We start from the raw sequence: 20,527 nt of genomic DNA on the forward strand, positions 1-20,527 counted from the left end.
GTGACCAGTATTACTCAGAGCCCATAGACAGTATTTACCTGGTAAGGTTAACCTCTGTTTAGGTGACCAGTATTACTGAGAGCCCATAGACAGTATTTACCTGGTAGGGTTATTCTCTGTTTAGGTGACCAGTATTACTGTGAGCCCATAGACAGTATTTACCTGGTAGGGTTAACCTCTGTTTAGGTGACCAGTATTACTCAGAGCCCATAGACAGTATTTACCTGGTAAGGTTAACCTCTGTTTAGGTGACCAGTATTACTGTGAGCCCGTAGACAGTATTTACCTGGTAAGGTTAACCTCTGTTTAGGTGACCAGTATTACTCAGAGCCCATAGACAGTATTTACCTGGTAAGGTTAACCTCTGTTTAGGTGACCAGTATTACTGTGAGCCCATAGACAGTATTTACCTGGTAGGGTTAACCTCTGTTTAGGTGACCAGTATTACTGAGAGCCAAAAGACAGTATTTACCTGGTAGGGTTAACCTCTGTTTAGGTGACCAGTATTACTCAGAGCCCATAGACAGTATTTACCTGGTAAGGTTAACCTCTGTTTAGGTGACCAGTATTACTGTGAGCCCATAGACAGTATTTACCTGGTAAGGTTAACCTCTGTTTAGGTGACCAGTATTACTGAGAGCCCATAGACAGTATTTACCTGGTAAGGTTAACCTCTGTTTAGGTGACCAGTATTACTTTGAGCCCATAGACAGTATTTACCTGGTAGGGTTAACCTCTGTTTAGGTGACCAGTATTACTCAGAGCCCATAGACAGTATTTACCTGGTAGGGTTAACCTCTGTTTAGGTGACCAGTATTACTGAGAGCCCATAGACAGTATTTACATGGTAGGGTTAACCTCTGTTTAGGTGACCAGTATTACTGAGAGCCCATAGACAGTATTTACCTGGTAGGGTTAACCTCTGTTTAGGTGACCAGTATTACTCAGAGCCCATAGACAGTATTTACCTGGTAGGGTTAAGCTCTGTTTAGGTGACCAGTATTACTGAGAGCCCATAGACAGTATTTACCTGGTAGGGTTAACCTCTGTTTAGGTGACCAGTATTACTCAGAGCCCATAGACAGGATGTATGGATGGCTGTGACTGTCGTCTTGTCTTGGTGTCCAACTCTGTTTTCCCTCTTCTCTTTCTTTTATCTGCAGCAGAACGTCAACGACGCCATGCACTGCTCCACCATGAGCGGGAACGGGAACGGGGGAGGAGGAGGTGGAGGAGAGAACGGACGCATCCTAACTCACGACTTCCCTAAAACAGTCCAGACTCTCCCCTGCATGAGCCACACCGCCAGCATGGGGCTCAGCGCCTCCGGCATGTGATCACATGACTTGGCACAAGGGACTGAGCAGGAGACTCACTCATAGACCTTACAAAGATGGCCACATTAATGGTGACATTGACCTTATGAACATGGCCCTCTTTCTGAACCGTTTGTTTGTGTGGTGGCTGCGTGCTGTGTCGGAGACAGACTTCAATACTACTGCCAAATGCACTCTGAAATCACTCACTACAAACAGGGGAAACATGTAGATGGAGAATAGAAATGAACAGAAAAGAAGATAAGGAAAATGTTTTGAAAATGGAGCCATTGTTGGGACGTGATTTTTTTTGTTTCTTTTATAATGATTTTTGAAAAAAAAGGTGTTAATTTCTGTGTAAAAAAAGAGAACTATCCCTTAAATGCCGCCTGCCCTGCCCTGCCTTTTTCTGACCTGACCTGCCCTGCCTTTTTCTGACCTGACCTGCCCTGCCCTGCCCTCTTCTGCCCTGACCTGCCTTTTTCTGTCCTGACCTGCCCTGCCCTCTTCTGCCCTGACCTGCCTTTTTCTGACCTGCCCTGCCCTGCCTTTTTCTGACCTGCCCTGCCCTGCCTTTTTCTGACCTGCCCTGCCCTGCCTTTTTCTGACCTGACCTCTTCTGCCCTGCCCTTTTCTGACCTGACCTCTTCTGCCCTGACCTCTTCTGCCCTGACCTGCCTTTTTCTGACCTGCCCTGCCCTGCCTTTTTCTGACCTGCCCTGCCCTGCCTTTTTCTGACCTGCCCTGCCCTGCCCTTTTCTGACCTGCCCTGCCCTGCCTTTTTCTGACCTGCCCTGCCCTGACCTGCCTTTTTCTGCCCTGACCTCTTCTGCCCTGACCTCTTCTGCCCTGACCTGCCCTGACCTCTTCTGCCCTGTCCTGACCTGCCTTTTTCTGCCCTGACCTCTTCTGCCCTGACCTCTTCTGCCCTGCCCTGCCCTGACCTTCTCTAACCTGAGCTGTGGCCGTTCTCTGGTCTACTGTCTGTCTGTCTGTCTGTCTGTCTGTCTGTCTGTCTGTCTGTCTGACTGTCTGTCTGTCTGTCTGTAAAATCTCAGTTTACTACCTACTCTCTCTGACCATTTACTTAGTGATGACGGATCACAAAATGGGGGTTTCTTTGTGTCTTTGCACAGCTAAAAGACAATTATGATAATAATGCTGATTGATTATTATGGTCATTTAATATTTGTGGCTCTGGTTTCTCTCGTGTGTTTTGGACACAGTTACACACGTTATATTGGAAAGGCATCATGAACTGGAATACAAGCATACCAAGCACCAATGCAATCTTAAAATACAGACATGAATAATCATGCACAGAGCTCAGTCATCCCTGGCCTCTCTGAACCATCTGCTGACAGTCATTCCCACAGAGACTTATCCCTGTATAAGTATTGATTTAGTTTGTCCTGATCTCACAGGCGAAAGACGTTTAAATTGATGCTTAACCAGCTGTGTCGTGTTCTCCTCAACAAACATGCTTTACTGCTACACCATGCCTTGTGTGTCTGTGGTCGACAGACACACACACACACACACACTGTCACGTTATTAAACTACCTAGAATGATTGGTATGGCTAGATTTGGAAGTGAGGAAGTCTGGTCAGACATGGTCAGAACTTGACAAAGTACCACAGATTAACACCATTGATTTCTTCAGTGGCTCCACTGTATTATTTTGTAGAGAGAGTGGCCATTTTTGAACACAGCCTAACTGACAGAGGAAGGAGGCATGACTTACGCACAGAAACCCCTGCTTGATTTACACGTTCACAGTCAATCAGCCTTTGGCGATCGTTAATGGAAACCATGGAAACGGTGGCTACCACCATGGCAACCAATCTTGTTTCTCTCTCAGTAGTTTGTTATTTTATGACAGAGGTTATTCAGTATTGTTTGATGTTTAGGTCATTGTGCGTGTTGCTGTAGCCTATAGGGCTGGCAGCAGAGAGAAGCCTCGTTAGGATACTGGAATCAGAATAAGAGACAGCCTGCCTACAGCTACAAAGGGAACATTTGCTAGCTACACTCTCCAGCTCTGCTCTGGCTCTGTTGGTGTGGGTCTCTGCCATAAAGATAGTGTTCAACACGGACGCAGCAGTGAAGACAGACACTGGGCAGAGATAGACTGCTTACATCAAATATATCTCATCTCTCCATCCACTATGTATATAAAAGGGTTGATTCTTCTCTACTGCTAGGAAACTTGTTCTTTCCTTCTCTGACCCAATCTGCCTGAATCTGTGTGATGCTTCTGTTCTTCTTCTTCTCCTTTAGTTCTTCCTCTCTTCTCTAGTTCGTCTTCTTCAACTTTAGTTCTTCCGCTCTTCTCCATTAGTTCTTCCCCTCGTCTACTTTAGTTCATCCCCTCTTGTCCTTTAGTTCTTCTTCTTCTTTAGTTCTTCTTCTTCTCCTTTAGTTCTTCCTCTCTTCTCCTTTAGTTCTTCCCCTCTTCTACTTTAGTTCCTCCCCTCTTCTCCTTTAGTTCTAATTCTTTTTTAGTTCTTCTTCTTCTCCTTTAGTTCTTCCTCTCTTCTCCTTTAGTTCTTCCTCTCTTCTCCTTTAGTTCTTCCCCTCTTCTACTTTAGTTCATCCCCTCTTCTCCTTTAGTTCTTCTTCTTCTCCTTTAGTTCTTCCTCTCTTCTCGTTTAGTTCTTCTTCTCCTTTAGTTCTTCTTCTTCTCCTTTAGTTCTTCCTCTCTTCTCCTTTAGTTCTTCCCCTCTTCTACTTTAGTTCATCCCCTCTTCTCCTTTAGTTCTAATTCTCCTTTAGTTCTTCTTCTTCTCCTTTAGTTCTTCCTCTCTTCTCCTTTAGTTCTTCCTCTCTTCTCCTTTAGTTCATCCCCTGTTCTACTTTAGTTCATCCCCTCTTCTCCTTTAGTTCTTCCTCTCTTCTCCTTTAGTTCTTCTTCTTCTCCTTTAGTTCTTCCTCTCTTCTCCTTTAGTTCTTCCTCTCTTCTCCTTTAGTTCTTCTTCTTCTCCTTTAGTTCTTCCTCTCTTCTCCTTTAGTTCATCCTCTCTTCTCCTTTAGTTCATCCCCTCTTCTCCTTTAGTTCTTCTTCTCCTTTAGTTCTTCCTCTCTTCTCCTTTAGTTCTTCTTCTCCTTTAGTTCTTCTTCTTCTCCTTTAGTTCTTCCTCGCTTCTCCTTTAGTTCATCCCCCCTTCTCCTTTAGTTCTTCTTCTTCTCCTTTAGTTCAACCCCTCTTCTCCTTTAGTTCATCCTCTCTTCTCCTTTAGTTCATCCTCTCTTCTCCTTTAGTTCATCCCCTCTTCTCCTTTAGTTCTTCCTCTCTTCTCCTTTAGTTCTTCTCCTTTAGTTCTTCCTCTCTTCTCCTTTAGTTCTTCCTCTCTTCTCCTTTAGTTCATCCCCTCTTCTCCTTTAGTTCTTCTTCTGCTCCTTTAGTTCTTTGTCTCTTCTCCTTTAGTTCTTCTTCTTCTCCTTTAGTTATTCCCCTCTTCTACTTCAGTTCATCTCCTCTTCTCATTTAGTTCTTCTTCTCTTCTCCTTTAGTTCTTCTTCTCCTTTAGTTCTTCTTCTCCTTTAGTTCTTCCTCTCTTCTCCTTTAGTTCTTCCTCTCTTCTCCTTTAGTTCATCCTCTCTTCTCCTTTAGTTCATCCCCTCTTCTCCTTTAGTTCTTCTTCTCCTTTAGTTCTTCTTCTTCTCCTTTAGTTCTTCTTCTCTTCTCCTTTAGTTCTTCTTCTTCTCCTTTAGTTCTTCTTCTCCTTTAGTTCTTCCTCTCTTCTCCTTTAGTTCATCCCCTCTTCTCCTTTAGTTCTTCTTCTTCTTCTTTAGTTCTTCTTCTTCTCCTTTAGTTCTTCTTCTTCTCTTTAGTTCTTCTTCTCTTCTCCTTTAGTTCATCCCCTCCACTCCTTTAGTTCATCCCCTCTTCTCCTTTAGTTCTTCTTCTCCTTTAGTTCTTCCTCTCTTCTCCTTTAGTTCTTCTCCTTTAGTTCTTATTCTCCTTTAGTTCTTCCTCTCTTCTCCTTTAGTTCTTCCTCTCTTCTCCTTTAGTTCATCTTCTCTTCTCCTTTAGTTCATCCCCTCTTCTCCTTTAGTTCTTATCCTCCTTTAGTTCTTCTTCTTCTCCTTTAGTTCTTCTTCTCTTCTCCTTTAGTTCTTCTTCTTCTCCTTTAGTTCTTCTTCTCCTTTAGTTCTTCCTCTCTTCTCCTTTAGTTCATCCCCTCTTCTCCTTTAGTTCTTCTTCTTCTCCTTTAGTTCTTCTTCTTCTCCTTTAGTTCTTCTTCTTCTCTTTAGTTCTTCTTCTCTTCTCCTTTAGTTCATCCCCTCCACTCCTTTAGTTCATCCCCTCTTCTCCTTTAGTTCTTCTTCTCCTTTAGTTCTTCCTCTCTTCTCCTTTAGTTCTTCTCCTTTAGTTCTTATTCTCCTTTAGTTCTTCTTCTTCTCCTTTAGTTCTTCCTCTCTTCTCCTTTAGTTCATCCTCTCTTCGCATTTAGTTCATCCCCTCTTCTCCTTTAGTTCTTCTTCTTCTCCTTTAGTTCTTCTTCTTCTCCTTTAGTTCTTCCTCTCTTCTTTAGTTCTTCTTCTCCTTTAGTTCTTCCTCTCTTCTCCTTTAGTTCTTCCTCTCTTCTCCTTTAGTTCTTCTTCTCCTTTAGTTCCTCCTCTCTTCTGTAGTTCTTCTTCTTCTTTAGTTCCTCCTCTCTTCTGTAGTTCTTCTTCTTCTCCTATAGTTCATCCCATCTTCTCCTTTAATTATTCCTCTCTTCTTTAGTTCATCCTCTCTTCTCCTTTAGTTCTTCTTCTTCTCCTTTAGTTCTTCCTCTCTTCTCCTTTAGTTCTTCCACTCTTCTCCTTTAGTTCATCCTCTCCTCTTCTTTAGTTCTTCTTCTCCTTTAGTTCGTCCTCTCTTCTCCTTTAGTTCTTCCCCTCTTCTCCTTTAGTTCATCCCCTCTTCTCCTTTAGTTCTTCCGATCTTCTCCTTTAGTTCTTCCTCTCTTCTCCTTTAGTTCATCCCCTCTTCTCATTTAGTTCTTCTTCTTCTCCTTTAGTTCATCCCCTCTTCTCCTTTAGTTCTTCTTCTTCTCCTTTTGTTCTTCCTCTCTTCTCCTTTAGTTCTTCTTCTCCTTTAGTTCTTCTTCTCCTTTAGTTCTTCTTCTTCTCCTTTAGTTCTTCCTCTCTTCTCCTTTAGTTCATCCTCTCTTCTCATTTAGTTCATCCCCTCTTCTCCTTTAGTTCTTCTTCTTCTCCTTTAGTTCTTCCTCTCATCTCCTTTAGTTCATCCTCTCTTCTTTAGTTCTTCTTCTCCTTTAGTTCTTCCTCTCTTCTTCAGTTCTTCCTCTCTTCTTCAGTTCTTCCTCTCTTCTCTTTGAGTTCTTCTTCTCCTTTAGTTCCTCCTCTCTTCTGTAGTTCTTCTTCTCCTTTAGTTCATCCCATCTTCTCCTTTAATTCTTCCTCTCTTCTTTAGTTCATCCTCTCTTCTCCTTTAGTTCATCCTCTCTTCTCCTTTAGTTCTTCTTCTTCTCCTTTAGTTCTTCTTCTCTTCTCCTTTAGTTCTTCTTCTTCTCCTTTAGTTCTTCTTCTCCTTTAGGTCTTCCTCTCTACTCCTTTAGTTCTTCCTCTCTACTCCTTTAGTTCATCCCCTCTTCTCCTTTAGTTCTTCTTCTTCTCCATTAGTTCTTTGTCTCTTCTCCTTTAGTTCTTCTTCTTCTCCTTTAGTTATTCCCCTCTTCTACTATAGTTCATCTCCTCTTCTCCTTTAGATCTTCCTCTCTTCTCCTTTAGTTCTTCTTCTCCTTTAGTTCTTATTCTTTTCTCCTTTAGTTCTTCTTCTCCTTTAGTTCTTCTTCTCCTTTAGTTCTTCCTCTCTTCTCCTTTAGTTCATCCTCTCTTCTCCTTTAGTTCATCCCCTCTTCTCCTTTAGTTCTTCTTCTTCTCCTTTAGTTCTTCTTCTCTTCTCCTTTAGTTCTTCTTCTCCTTTAGTTCTTCCTCTCTTCTCCTTTAGTTCATCCCCTCTTCTCCTTTAGTTCATCCCCTCTTCTCCTTTAGTTCTTCTTCTTCTCCTTTAGTTCTTCTTCTTCTCCTTTAGTTCTTCTTCTTCTCCTTTAGTTCTTCCTCTCTTCTCCTTTAGTTCATCCCCTCTTCTCCTTTAGTTCATCCCCTCTTCTCCTTTAGTTCTTCTTCTCCTTTAGTTCTTCCTCTCTTCTCCTTTAGTTCTTCTCCTTTAGTTCTTCTTCTCCTTTAGTTCTTCTTCTTCTCCTTTAGTTCTTCCTCTCTTCTCCTTTAGTTCATCGTCTCTTCGCATTTAGTTCATCCCCTCTTCTCCTTTAGTTCTTCTTCTCCTTTAGTTCTTCCTCTCTTCTTTAGTTCTTCTTCTCATTTAGTTCTTCCTCTCTTCTCCTTTAGTTCTTCCTCTCTTCTCCTTTAGTTCTTCTTCTCCTTTAGTTCCTCACCTCTTCTGTAGTTCTTCTTTAGTTCCTCCTCTCTTCTGTAGTTCTTCTTCTTCTCCTATAGTTCATCCCATCTTCTCCTTTAATTATTCCTCTCTTCTTTAGTTCATCCTCTCTTCTCCTTTAGTTCATCCTCTCCTCTTCTTTAGTTCTTCTTCTCCTTTAGTTCTTCCTCTCTTCTCCTTTAGTTCTTCCCCTCTTCTCCTTTAGTTCATCCCCTCTTCTCCTTTAGTTCTTCCGATCTTCTCCTTTAGTTCTTCCTCTCTTCTCCTTTAGTTCTTCCTCTCTTCTCCTTTAGTTCATCCCCTCTACTCCTTTAGTTCTTCTTCTTCTCCTTTAGTTCATCCCCTCTTCTCCTTTAGTTCTTCTTCTTCTCCTTTTGTTCTTCCTCTCTTCTCCTTTAGTTCTTCTTCTCCTTTAGTTCTTCTTCTCCTTTAGTTCTTCTTCTCCTTTAGTTCTTCTTCTTCTCCTTTAGTTCTTCCTCTCTTCTCCTTTAGTTCATCCTCTCTTCTCATTTAGTTCATCCCCTCTTCTCCTTTAGTTCTTCTTCTTCTCCTTTAGTTCTTCCTCTCTTCTCCTTTAGTTCATCCTCTCTTCTTTAGTTCTTCTTCTCCTTTAGTTCTTCCTCTCTTCTCCTTTAGTTCTTCTTCTCCTTTAGTTCTTCTTCTTTTCTCCTTTAGTTCTTCTTCTCCTTTAGTTCTTCTTCTTCTCCTTTAGTTCTTCCTCTCTTCTCCTTTAGTTCATCCTCTCTTCTCCTTTAGTTCTTCCGATCTTCTCCTTTAGTTCATCCCCTCTTCTCCTTTAGTTCTTCTTCTTCTCCTTTTGTTCTTCCTCTCTTCTCCTTTAGTTCTTCTTCTCCTTTAGTTCTTCTTCTCCTTTAGTTCTTCTTCTCCTTTAGTTCTTCCTCTCTTCTCCTTTAGTTCATCCTCTCTTCTCATTTAGTTCATCCCCTCTTCTCCTTAAGTTCTTCTTCTTCTCCTTTAGTTCTTCCTCTCTTCTCCTTTAGTTCATCCTCTCTTCTTTAGTTCTTCTTCTCCTTTAGTTCTTCCTCTCTTCTCCTTTAGTTCTTCCTCTATTCTCTTTTAGTTCTTCTTCTCCTTTAGTTCCTCCTCTCTTCTGTAGTTCTTCTTCTCCTTTAGTTCATCCCATCTTCTCCTTTAATTCTTCCTCTCTTCTTTAGTTCATCATCTCTTCTCCTTTAGTTCTTCTTCTTCTCCTTTAGCTCTTCCTCTCTTCTTTAGTTCTTCTTCTCCTTTAGTTCATCCCCTCTTCTCCTTTAGTTCTTCCTCTCTTCTCCTTTAGTTCTTCTTCTTCTCCTTAAGTTCTTCCTCTCTTATCTAGTTCTTATTCGTCTCCTTTAGTTCTTCCTCTCTTCTCCTTTAGTTCATCCCCTCTTCTCCTTTAGTTTTTCCTCTCTTCTCCTTTAGTTCTTCTTCTTCTCCTTTAGTTCTTCTTCTTCTCCTTTAGTTCTTCCTCTCTTCTCCTTTAGTTCTTCTTCTCCTTTAGTTCATCCCCTCTTCTCCTTTAGTTCTTCCTCTCTTCTCCTTTAGTTCTTCTTCTTCTCCTTTAGTTCTTCTTCTTCTCCTTTAGTTCTTCCTCTCTTCTATTTTAGTTCTTCTTCTCCTTTAGTTCCTCCTCTCTTCTGTAGTTCTTCTTCTCCTTTAGTTCCTCCTCTCTTCTGTAGTTCTTCTTGTCCTTTAGTTCATCCCATCTTCTCCTTTAATTCTTCCTCTCTTCTTTAGTTCATCATCTCTTCTCCTTTAGTTATTCTACTTCTCCTTTAGCTCTTCCTCTCTTCTTTAGTTCTTCTTCTCCTTTAGTTTATCCCCTCTTCTCCTTTAGTTCTTCCTCTCTTCTCCTTTAGTTCTTCTTCTTCTCCTTTAGTTCTTCCTCTCTTATCTAGTTCTTATTCTTCTCCTTTAGTTCTTCCTCTCTTCTCCTTTAGTTCATCCCCTCTTCTCCTTTAGTTTTTCCTCTCTTCTCCTTTAGATCTTCTTCTCCTTTAGTTCTTCTTCTCCTTTAGTTCTTCTTCTCCATTAGTTGTTCATCTCTTCTCCTTTAGTTCATCCTCTCTTCTTTAGTTCTTCTTCTCCTTTAGTTCTTCCTCTCTTCTCCTTTAGTTCTTCCTCTATTCTCTTTTAGTTCTTCTTCTCCTTTAGTTCCTCCTCTCTTCTGTAGTTCTTCTTCTCCTTTAGTTCATCCCATCTTCTCCTTTAATTCTTCCTCTCTTCTTTAGTTCATCATCTCTTCTCCTTTAGTTCTTCTTCTTCTCCTTTAGCTCTTCCTCTCTTCTTTAGTTCTTCTTCTCCTTTAGTTCATCCCCTCTTCTCCTTTAGTTCTTCCTCTCTTCTCCTTTAGTTCTTCTTCTTCTTTAGTTCTTCCTCTCTTATCTAGTTCTTATTCTTCTCCTTTAGTTCTTCCTCTCTTCTCCTTTAGTTCATCCCCTCTTCTCCTTTAGTTTTTCCTCTCTTCTCCTTTAGTTCTTCTTCTTCTCCTTTAGTTCTTCTTCTTCTCCTTTAGTTCTTCCTCTCTTCTCCTTTAGTTCTTCTTCTCCTTTAGTTCATCCCCTCTTCTCCTTTAGTTCTTCCTCTCTTCTCCTTTAGTTCTTCTTCTTCTCCTTTAGTTCTTCCTCTCTTCTCTTTTAGTTCTTCTTCTCCTTTAGTTCCTCCTCTCTTCTGTAGTTCTTATTCTCCTTTAGTTCATCCCATCTTCTCCTTTAATTCTTCCTCTCTTCTTTAGTTCATCATCTCTTCTCCTTTAGTTCTTCTTCTTCTCCTTTAGCTCTTCCTCTCTTCTTTAGTTCTTCTTCTCCTTTCATTCATCCCCTCTTCTCCTTTAGTTCTTCCTCTATTCTCCTTTAGTTCTTCTTCTTCTCCTTTAGTTCTTCCTCTCTTATCTAGTTCTTCTTCTTCTCCTTTAGTTCTTCCTCTCTTCTCCTTTAGTTCATCCCCTCTTCTCCTTTAGTTTTTCCTCTCTTCTCCTTTAGATTTTCTTCTTCTCCTTTAGTTCTTCTTCTCCTTTAGTTCTTCTTCTCCTTTAGTTCTTCCTCTCTTCTCCTTTAGTTCATCCTCTCTTCTTTAGTTCTTCTTCTCCTTTAGTTCTTCCTCTCTTCTCCTTTAGTTCTTCCTCTATTCTCTTTTAGTTCTTCTTCTCCTTTAGTTCCTCCTCTCTTCTGTAGTTCTTCTTCTCCTTTAGTTCATCCCATCTTCTTCTTTAATTCTTCCTCTCTTCTTTAGTTCATCATCTCTTCTCCTTTAGTTCTTCTTCTTCTCCTTTAGCTCTTCCTCTCTTCTTTAGTTCTTCTTCTCCTTTAGTTCATCCCCTCTTCTCCTTTAGTTCTTCCTCTATTCTCCTTTAGTTCTTCTTCTTCTCCTTTAGTTCTTCCTCTCTTATCTAGTTCTTATTCTTCTCCTTTAGTTCTTCCTCTCTTCTCCTTTAGTTCATCCCCTCTTCTCCTTTAGTTTTTCCTCTCTTCTCCTTTAGATCTTCTTCTTCTCCTTTAGTTCTTCTTCTTCTCCTTTAGTTCTTCCTCTCTTCTCCTTTAGTTCTTCTTCTCCTTTAGTTCATCCCCTCTTCTCCTGTAGTTCTTCCTCTCTTCTCCTTTAGTTCTTCCCCTCTTCTCCTTTAGTTCATCCCCTCTTCTCCTTTAGTTCATCCCCTCTTCTCCTTTAGTTCTTCCTCTCTTCTCCTTTAGTTCTTCTTCTTCTCCTTTAGTTCTTCCTCTCTTATCTAGTTCTTCTTCTTCTCCTTTAGTTCTTCCTCTCTTCTCCTTTAGTTCATCCCCTCTTCTCCTTTAGTTTTTCCTCTCTTCTCCTTTAGATCTTCTTCTTCTCCTTTAGTTCTTCCTCTCTTCTCCTGTAGTTCTTCCTCTCTTCTCCTTTAGTTCTTCTTCTTCTCCTTTAGTTCTTCTTCTCCTTTAGTTCTTCCTCTCTTCTCCTTTAGTTCTTCCCCTCTTCTCCTTTAGTTCATCCCCTCTTCTCCTTTAGTTCATCCCCTCTTCTCCTTTAGTTCTTCCTCTCTTCTCCTTTAGTTCTTCTTCTTCTCCTTAAGTTCTTCCTCTCTTATCTAGTTCTTATTCGTCTCCTTTAGTTCTTCCTCTCTTCTCCTTTAGTTCATCCCCTCTTCTCCTTTAGTTTTTCCTCTCTTCTCCTTTAGTTCTTCTTCTTCTCCTTTAGTTCTTCTTCTTCTCCTTTAGTTCTTCCTCTCTTCTCCTTTAGTTCTTCTTCTCCTTTAGTTCATCCCCTCTTCTCCTTTAGTTCTTCCTCTCTTCTCCTTTAGTTCTTCTTCTTCTCCTTTAGTTCTTCTTCTTCTCCTTTAGTTCTTCCTCTCTTCTATTTTAGTTCTTCTTCTCCTTTAGTTCCTCCTCTCTTCTGTAGTTCTTCTTCTCCTTTAGTTCCTCCTCTCTTCTGTAGTTCTTCTTGTCCTTTAGTTCATCCCATCTTCTCCTTTAATTCTTCCTCTCTTCTTTAGTTCATCATCTCTTCTCCTTTAGTTATTCTACTTCTCCTTTAGCTCTTCCTCTCTTCTTTAGTTCTTCTTCTCCTTTAGTTTATCCCCTCTTCTCCTTTAGTTCTTCCTCTCTTCTCCTTTAGTTCTTCTTCTTCTCCTTTAGTTCTTCCTCTCTTATCTAGTTCTTATTCTTCTCCTTTAGTTCTTCCTCTCTTCTCCTTTAGTTCATCCCCTCTTCTCCTTTAGTTTTTCCTCTCTTCTCCTTTAGATCTTCTTCTCCTTTAGTTCTTCTTCTCCTTTAGTTCTTCTTCTCCATTAGTTGTTCATCTCTTCTCCTTTAGTTCATCCTCTCTTCTTTAGTTCTTCTTCTCCTTTAGTTCTTCCTCTCTTCTCCTTTAGTTCTTCCTCTATTCTCTTTTAGTTCTTCTTCTCCTTTAGTTCCTCCTCTCTTCTGTAGTTCTTCTTCTCCTTTAGTTCATCCCATCTTCTCCTTTAATTCTTCCTCTCTTCTTTAGTTCATCATCTCTTCTCCTTTAGTTCTTCTTCTTCTCCTTTAGCTCTTCCTCTCTTCTTTAGTTCTTCTTCTCCTTTAGTTCATCCCCTCTTCTCCTTTAGTTCTTCCTCTCTTCTCCTTTAGTTCTTCTTCTTCTTTAGTTCTTCCTCTCTTATCTAGTTCTTATTCTTCTCCTTTAGTTCTTCCTCTCTTCTCCTTTAGTTCATCCCCTCTTCTCCTTTAGTTTTTCCTCTCTTCTCCTTTAGTTCTTCTTCTTCTCCTTTAGTTCTTCTTCTTCTCCTTTAGTTCTTCCTCTCTTCTCCTTTAGTTCTTCTTCTCCTTTAGTTCATCCCCTCTTCTCCTTTAGTTCTTCCTCTCTTCTCCTTTAGTTCTTCTTCTTCTCCTTTAGTTCTTCCTCTCTTCTCTTTTAGTTCTTCTTCTCCTTTAGTTCCTCCTCTCTTCTGTAGTTCTTATTCTCCTTTAGTTCATCCCATCTTCTCCTTTAATTCTTCCTCTCTTCTTTAGTTCATCATCTCTTCTCCTTTAGTTCTTCTTCTTCTCCTTTAGCTCTTCCTCTCTTCTTTAGTTCTTCTTCTCCTTTCATTCATCCCCTCTTCTCCTTTAGTTCTTCCTCTATTCTCCTTTAGTTCTTCTTCTTCTCCTTTAGTTCTTCCTCTCTTATCTAGTTCTTATTCTTCTCCTTTAGTTCTTCCTCTCTTCTCCTTTAGTTCATCCCCTCTTCTCCTTTAGTTTTTCCTCTCTTCTCCTTTAGATTTTCTTCTTCTCCTTTAGTTCTTCTTCTCCTTTAGTTCTTCTTCTCCTTTAGTTCTTCCTCTCTTCTCCTTTAGTTCATCCTCTCTTCTTTAGTTCTTCTTCTCCTTTAGTTCTTCCTCTCTTCTCCTTTAGTTCTTCCTCTATTCTCTTTTAGTTCTTCTTCTCCTTTAGTTCCTCCTCTCTTCTGTAGTTCTTCTTCTCCTTTAGTTCATCCCATCTTCTTCTTTAATTCTTCCTCTCTTCTTTAGTTCATCATCTCTTCTCCTTTAGTTCTTCTTCTTCTCCTTTAGCTCTTCCTCTCTTCTTTAGTTCTTCTTCTCCTTTAGTTCATCCCCTCTTCTCCTTTAGTTCTTCCTCTATTCTCCTTTAGTTCTTCTTCTTCTCCTTTAGTTCTTCCTCTCTTATCTAGTTCTTATTCTTCTCCTTTAGTTCTTCCTCTCTTCTCCTTTAGTTCATCCCCTCTTCTCCTTTAGTTTTTCCTCTCTTCTCCTTTAGATCTTCTTCTTCTCCTTTAGTTCTTCTTCTTCTCCTTTAGTTCTTCCTCTCTTCTCCTTTAGTTCTTCTTCTCCTTTAGTTCATCCCCTCTTCTCCTGTAGTTCTTCCTCTCTTCTCCTTTAGTTCTTCCCCTCTTCTCCTTTAGTTCATCCCCTCTTCTCCTTTAGTTCATCCCCTCTTCTCCTTTAGTTCTTCCTCTCTTCTCCTTTAGTTCTTCTTCTTCTCCTTTAGTTCTTCCTCTCTTATCTAGTTCTTCTTCTTCTCCTTTAGTTCTTCCTCTCTTCTCCTTTAGTTCATCCCCTCTTCTCCTTTAGTTTTTCCTCTCTTCTCCTTTAGATCTTCTTCTTCTCCTTTAGTTCTTCCTCTCTTCTCCTTTAGTTCTTCCTCTCTTCTCCTGTAGTTCTTCCTCTCTTCTCCTTTAGTTCTTCTTCTTCTCCTTTAGTTCTTCCTCTCTCCTTTAGTTCTTCCTCTCTTCTCCTTTAGTTCTTCCCCCCTTCTCCTTTAGTTCATCCCCTCTTCTCCTTTAGTTCATCCCCTCTTCTCCTTTAGTTCTTCTTCTTCTCCTTTAGTTCTTCCCCTCTTCTCCTTTAGTTCTTCCCCTCTTCTCCTTTAGTTCTTCCTCTCGTCTCCTTTAGTTCATCCCCTCTTCTCCTTTAGTTCTTCCCCTCTTCTCCTTTAGTTCATCCTCTCTTCTCCTTTAGTTCTTTAGTGTTGTATTGATGAAGGCACAGCACAAAGTGAGTCCTTGGCAGAAGTTTTTGTCTCAAGAGAAGATGTTTTATATTCCCTAACAGATTTAGAAAAATACATTCAATGTTTGTTTCGTATAGAGAGTTTGAGAGCTGCAAAAAATGGTGTTTCACACTTTGAAAAAGTGTAGAAAAAGCAGATGTTGAATAAGGCATAGACAATGTTTTAACCAATTAAAAGTAAAACTTAAGCCAATATAATTTTGACATTTGAATTAAAGGGATGTCCAGTTGGTGTTTCATTAGGTGTTTAAGACTGAACAACATTTGACTTTTCTTCTTCATTTTTTCTTTTTTCAAAAAGTTTTACTACAAGGATATGAAGGGTTATGATATAAAGCGATTTAGTTTGTTCACCTGAAAACCTCACAGTATAGTTTTTTTTATACATCACTACTGAAAGATGTTGCTGAATAAAACATTTATAAAATACATGGAGATCATTCATGAATAAGAGAAAAGACAAATAAACTTTTGAGAAATAAACGTTTTCTAAGCAAAGTGTCTCTGAAGAAAGTCATCATGCTTTTTGTAACAGAATAAAGGAATAAACTATGTCAATATGTTTGTTATTTTATTTCAGTGTACAAAACGTTAGGAACACCTTCCTAATATTGAGTTGCACACCCCTTTGCCCTCAGAACAGCCTCAATTCTGTTCTGGTCACTGAGTGCGCAAAACATTAGGAACACCTGCTCTTTCGATGACAGAGCGACCAGGTGAATCCAGGTGAAAGCTATGATCCCTTATCGATGTCACCTGTTAAATCCACTTCAGTCAGTGTTGGTGAAGGGGAGGAGACAGGTTAAAGAAGGATTTTTAAGCCTTGAGACAATTAAGACATGGATTGTGTGTGTGTGCCATTCAGAGGGTGAATGGGCAAGATAAAATATTTAAGTGCCTTTGAACAGGATATGGTAGTAGGTGCCAGACGCAGCGGTTTGTGTCAAGAACTGCAGCGCTGCTGGGTTATCACGCTCAACAGTTTCCGTGTGTATCAAGAATGGTCCACCACCCAAAGGACATCCAGCCAACTGGTCTCAACTGTGGGAGTGGTTGGAGTCAACATGGTCCAGCATCCCTGTGGAACGTGTTTGACACCTTGTAGAGTCCATGCTCTGATGAATAGAGGCTGTTCTGAGGGGGGGAAACGTAATATTAGGAAGGTGTTCCTAATGTTTTGTACACTCCAGTGTATATTATATATATATATAACAATGGAATAAGGAATAGATATATTTTCACACTTACATGCAATACCTTATGAATACACAGATTGGATAATTTTCCTCATGTTCATGTTTGCTTACATGACTTTGATTGTAATCCTTCTACTGTATCTAACCTGCTTCAGGACATTTATATGGAAAAAAACCCTCATGGTTCATAACTCTTGTTCCTAGCATGATGCTCATTTCTTTGAATAATTGACATAAGTGTGCGTTTAACCTCATTTCTGGGGAGAGAGCTGCTCAGCCCCTTTGGTGCTGTGCAACCATGCAGCCAATGATACTGTGATGTGTGTGTCATTATCACAGATATATTAATACTGCATGCGGAAGCCCATCAATGTGAAGAAAAGAGGCCTGCTGCACTCTCTTTCAGAACATTATACAAATCTAAATGTCAACTGTAACTATTTCAAATGACAGCTGGACCCTTTTTCACCTTTTTAATGAATTCATATATCCTTTATCTAACCAGGGGAGTCACACTGAGATCTCTCTGTATACTGTGGGGCTATTTTAGGGAAGAGATACAAGGTATACCATTATTGTAAGTCACAGTACTGTACAAACCTAAACTCATCACCAACACTTTCATTCTTTGACATGTGGAAGGGAATTGTGATAATGAAATGATGTTCGGAAGCTGTGTGGGTGTTTATATGTGTGCACATTTGCCCACCGTTTCTGTTTTGCACCCTGTGATTATAGTACCATCATCAGCCCCCGTAAACTCTCCACACATACACACACACAAACATTAGAAGTTCATTCATTCGAAGTTCATTCATTAATGTTGTTGTATCTCAGTAAGTAGCCAGTCAATGGTCATTGAGGTGTTGTTGTATCTCAGTAAGCAGCCAGTCAATGGTCATTGAGGTGTTGTTGTATCTCAGTAAGCAGCCAGTCAATGGTCATTGAGGTGTTGTTGTATCTCAGTAAGCAGCCAGTCAATGGTCATTGAGCTGTTGTTGTATCTCAGTAAGCAGCCAGTCAATGGTCATTGAGGTGTTGTTGTATCTCAGTAAGCAGCCAGTCAATGGTCATTGAGGTGTTGTTGTATCTCAGTAAGCAGCCAGGGGAGAACTAGAGTAAACTCCTGCTGCGTCTCATTCTCAAGAGACTGAAACCACATAGAGATAGATGGAGGGAGGGAGAGGGAGAGGGGGAGGGAGGGAGGGAGGGAGGAGAGGGAGGGAGAGGGGGAGGGAGGGAGGGAGGGAGAGAGGGAGGGAGAGGGGGAGGGAGGGAGGGAGAGATGGAAGGAGAGGGGGAGGGAGGGAGGGAGAAATGGAGGGAGAGGGGGAGGGAGGGAGGGAGAGATGGAGGGAGAGGGGGAGGGAGAGGAGGAGGGAGGGAGAGGGGGAGGGAGGGAGAGATGGAGAGATGGAGGAAGAGGGGAGGGAGAGACGTATGAGGGAGAGATGGAGGGAGGGAAGTAGGAAGTGAGAAAGAGATGAGAAAATGAGAAAGAGGGGAGAGAAGAAGAGAGAGGGGGGAAATGGAGCAAAAAAAATGGAGAGAGAGGACGAGAGAGAGAGACCATCTCAGTATAGACGGGAGCGTGATTGGAAGTGAGGGTTGGTTAATTGAGTCCAGGTGCAGATCACACATACACTCATCCTCACATTAGACCAGAGTGCGCACACACACAAACACATCTTTCCTCCTGTGGAGAACAGTTAATGTCTGAGAACTGACATCCCTCTCCATCGACCTGTCAGCTGTCACACCCTCCTCATCCTGGTCTTCCTCCTCCTATTATCATCCCCTATTCTCCTCATCCTGGTCTTCCTCCTATTATCATCCCCTATTCTCCTCATCCTGGTCTTCCTCCTCCTATTATCATCCCCTATTCTCCTCATCCTGGTCTTCCTCCTATTATCATCCCCTATTCTCCTCATCCTGGTCTTCCTCCTCCTATTATCATCCCCTATTCTCCTCATCCTGGTCTTCCTCCTCCTATTATCATCCCCTATTCTCCTCATCCTGGTCTTCCTCCTATTATCATCCCCTATTCTCCTCATCCTGGTCTTCCTCCTCCTATTATCATCCCCTATTCTCCTCATCCTGGTCTTCCTTCTATTATCATCCCCTATTCTCCTCATCCTGGTCTTCCTCCTCCTCTTATCATCCCCTATTCTCCTCATCCTGGTCTTCCTCCTATTATCATCCCCTATTCTCCTCATCCCGGTCTTCCTCCTATTATCATCCCCTATTCTCCTCATCCTGGTCTTCCTCCTCCTATTATCGTCCCCTATCCTCCTCATCCTGGTCTTCCTCCTATTATCATCCCCTATTCTCCTCATCCTGGTCTTCCTCCTATTATCATCCCCTATTCTCCTCATCCTGGTCTTCCTCCTATTATCATCCCCTATTCTCCTCATCCTGGTCTTCCTCCTCCTACTATCATTCCCTATTCTCCTCATCCTGGTCTTCCTCCTCCTATTATCATCCCCTATTCTCCTCATCCTGGTCTTCCTCTTATTATCATCCCCAATTCTCCTCATCCTGGTCTTCCTCCTATTATTATCCCCTATTCTCCTCATCCTGGTCTTCCTCCTCCTATTATTATCATCCTCTATTCTCCTCATCCTGGTCTTTCTCCTCCTATTATCATCCCCTATTCTCCTCATCCTGGTCTTCCTCCTCCTATTATCATCCCCCATTCTCCTCATCCTGGTCTTCCTCCTATTATCATCCCCCATTCTCCTCATCCCGGTCTTCCTCCTATTATCATCCCCTATTCTCCTCATCCCGGTCTTCCTCCTATTATCATCCCCTATTCTCCTAATCCTGGTCTTCCTCCTATTATCATCCCCTATTCTCATCATCCTGGTCTTCCTCCTATTATAATCCCATATTCTCCTCATCCTGGTCTTCCTCCTATTATCATCGCCTATTCTCCTCATCCAGGTCTTCCTCCTATTATCATCCCCAATTCTCCTCATGCTGGTCTTCCTCCTATTATCATCCCCTATTCTCCTCATCCTGGTCTTCTTCCTATTATCATCCCCTATCCTCCTAATCCTGGTCTTCCTCCTCATAGTTTCATCCCCTATTCTCCTCATCCTGGTCTTCCTCCTACCATCATCCCCTATTCTCCTCATCCTGGTTTTCCTCCTATTATCATCCCCAATTCTCCTCATCCTGGACTTCCTCCTCCTATTATCATCCCCTATTCTCCTCATCCTGGTCTTCCTCCTCCTATTATCATCCCCATTCTCCTCATCCTGGTCTTCCTCCTATTATCATCCCATATTCTCCTCATCCTGGTCTTCCTCCTATTATCATCCCCTATCCTACTCATCCTGGTCTTCCTTCTATTATCATCCCCTATTCTCCTCATCCTGGTCTTCCTCCTATTATCATCCCCTATTCTCCTCATCCTGGTCTTCCTCCTCCTATTATCATCCACTGTCCTCCTTATCCTGGTCTTCCTCCTCCAATTATCATCCTCTATTCTCCTCATCCTGGTCTTCCTCCTATTATCATCCCCTATTCTCCTCATCCTGGTCTTCCTCCTCCTATTATCATCCCCTATTCTCCTCATCCTGGTCTTCCTCTCCCTATTATCATCCCCTATTCTCCTCATCCTGGTGTTCCTCCTCCTATTATCATCCCCTATTCTCCTCATCCTGGTCTTCCTCCAATTATCGTCCCCTATTTTCCTCAACCTGGTCTTCCTTCTATTATCATCCCCTATTCTCCTCATCCTGGTCTTCCTCCTATTATCATCCCCAATTCTCCTCATCCTGGTCTTCCGCGTATTATCATCCCGTATCCTCCTCATCCTGGTCTTCCTCCTCTTATTATCATCCCCTATTCTCCTCATCCTGGTCTTCCTCCTATTATCATCCCCTATTCTCCTCATCCTGGTCTTCCTGCTATTATCATCCCCAATTCTCCTCATCCTGGTCTTCCTCCTCCTAGTATCATCCCCTATTCTCCTCATCCTGGTCTTCCTCCTCCTATTATCATCCCCTATTCTCCTCATCCTGGTCTTCTTCCTATTATCATTCCCTATTCTACTCATCCTGGTCTTCCTCCTCCAATTATCATCCTCTATTCTCCTCATCCTGGTCTTCCTCCTATTATCATCCCCTATTCTCCTGATCCTGGTCTTCCTCCTCCTATTATCATCCCCTATTCTCCTCATCCTGGTCTTCCTCCTCCTACTATCATCCCCTATTCTCCTCATCCTGGGCTTCCTCCTATTATCATCCCCTATTCTCCTCATCCTGGTCTTCCTCCTCCTATTATCATCCCCTATCCTCCTCATCCTGGTCTTCCTCCTCCTAGTTTCATCCCCTATTCTCCTCATCCTGGTCTTCCTCCTATTATCATCCCATATTCTCCTCATCCTGGTCTTCCTCCTATTATCATCCCCTTTTCTCCTCATCCTGGTCTTCCTCCTATTATCTTCCCCAATTCTCCTCATCCTGGTCTTCCACCTCCTATTATCATCCCCTATTCTCCTCATCCTGGTCTTCCTCCTATTATCATCCATTATTCTCCTCATCCTGGTCTTCCTCCTCCTATTATCATCCCTTATCCTCCTCATCCTTGTCTTCCTCCTATTATCATCCCCTATTCTCCTCATCCTGGTCTTCCTCC

At 41.7% G+C, this 20,527-nt stretch overlaps 1 protein-coding gene across 2 annotated transcripts in view; it reads left to right on the top strand.

Moving 5' to 3' along the window:
* Window positions 1-15,245, top strand: part of LOC106612123 (glutamate receptor 1-like) — a 344,456-nt gene extending 329,211 nt beyond the window's left edge. For both annotated transcript variants that reach the window (XM_045724994.2, XM_082956056.1), the window contains exon 16: window positions 1,164-15,245. In XM_045724994.2, the coding sequence (XP_045580950.2) occupies window positions 1,164-1,337 (174 nt within the window). In that variant the 3' untranslated portion in view covers window positions 1,338-15,245. The remainder of the gene's footprint in view (window positions 1-1,163) is intronic.
* The last annotated feature ends 5,282 nt before the right edge of the window (window positions 15,246-20,527 follow it).

This window comes from Salmo salar, chromosome 09 (genome assembly GCF_965601325.2).
Source record: "Salmo salar chromosome 09, fSalSal1, whole genome shotgun sequence".
NCBI classification, from domain to species: domain Eukaryota; kingdom Metazoa; phylum Chordata; class Actinopteri; order Salmoniformes; family Salmonidae; genus Salmo; species Salmo salar.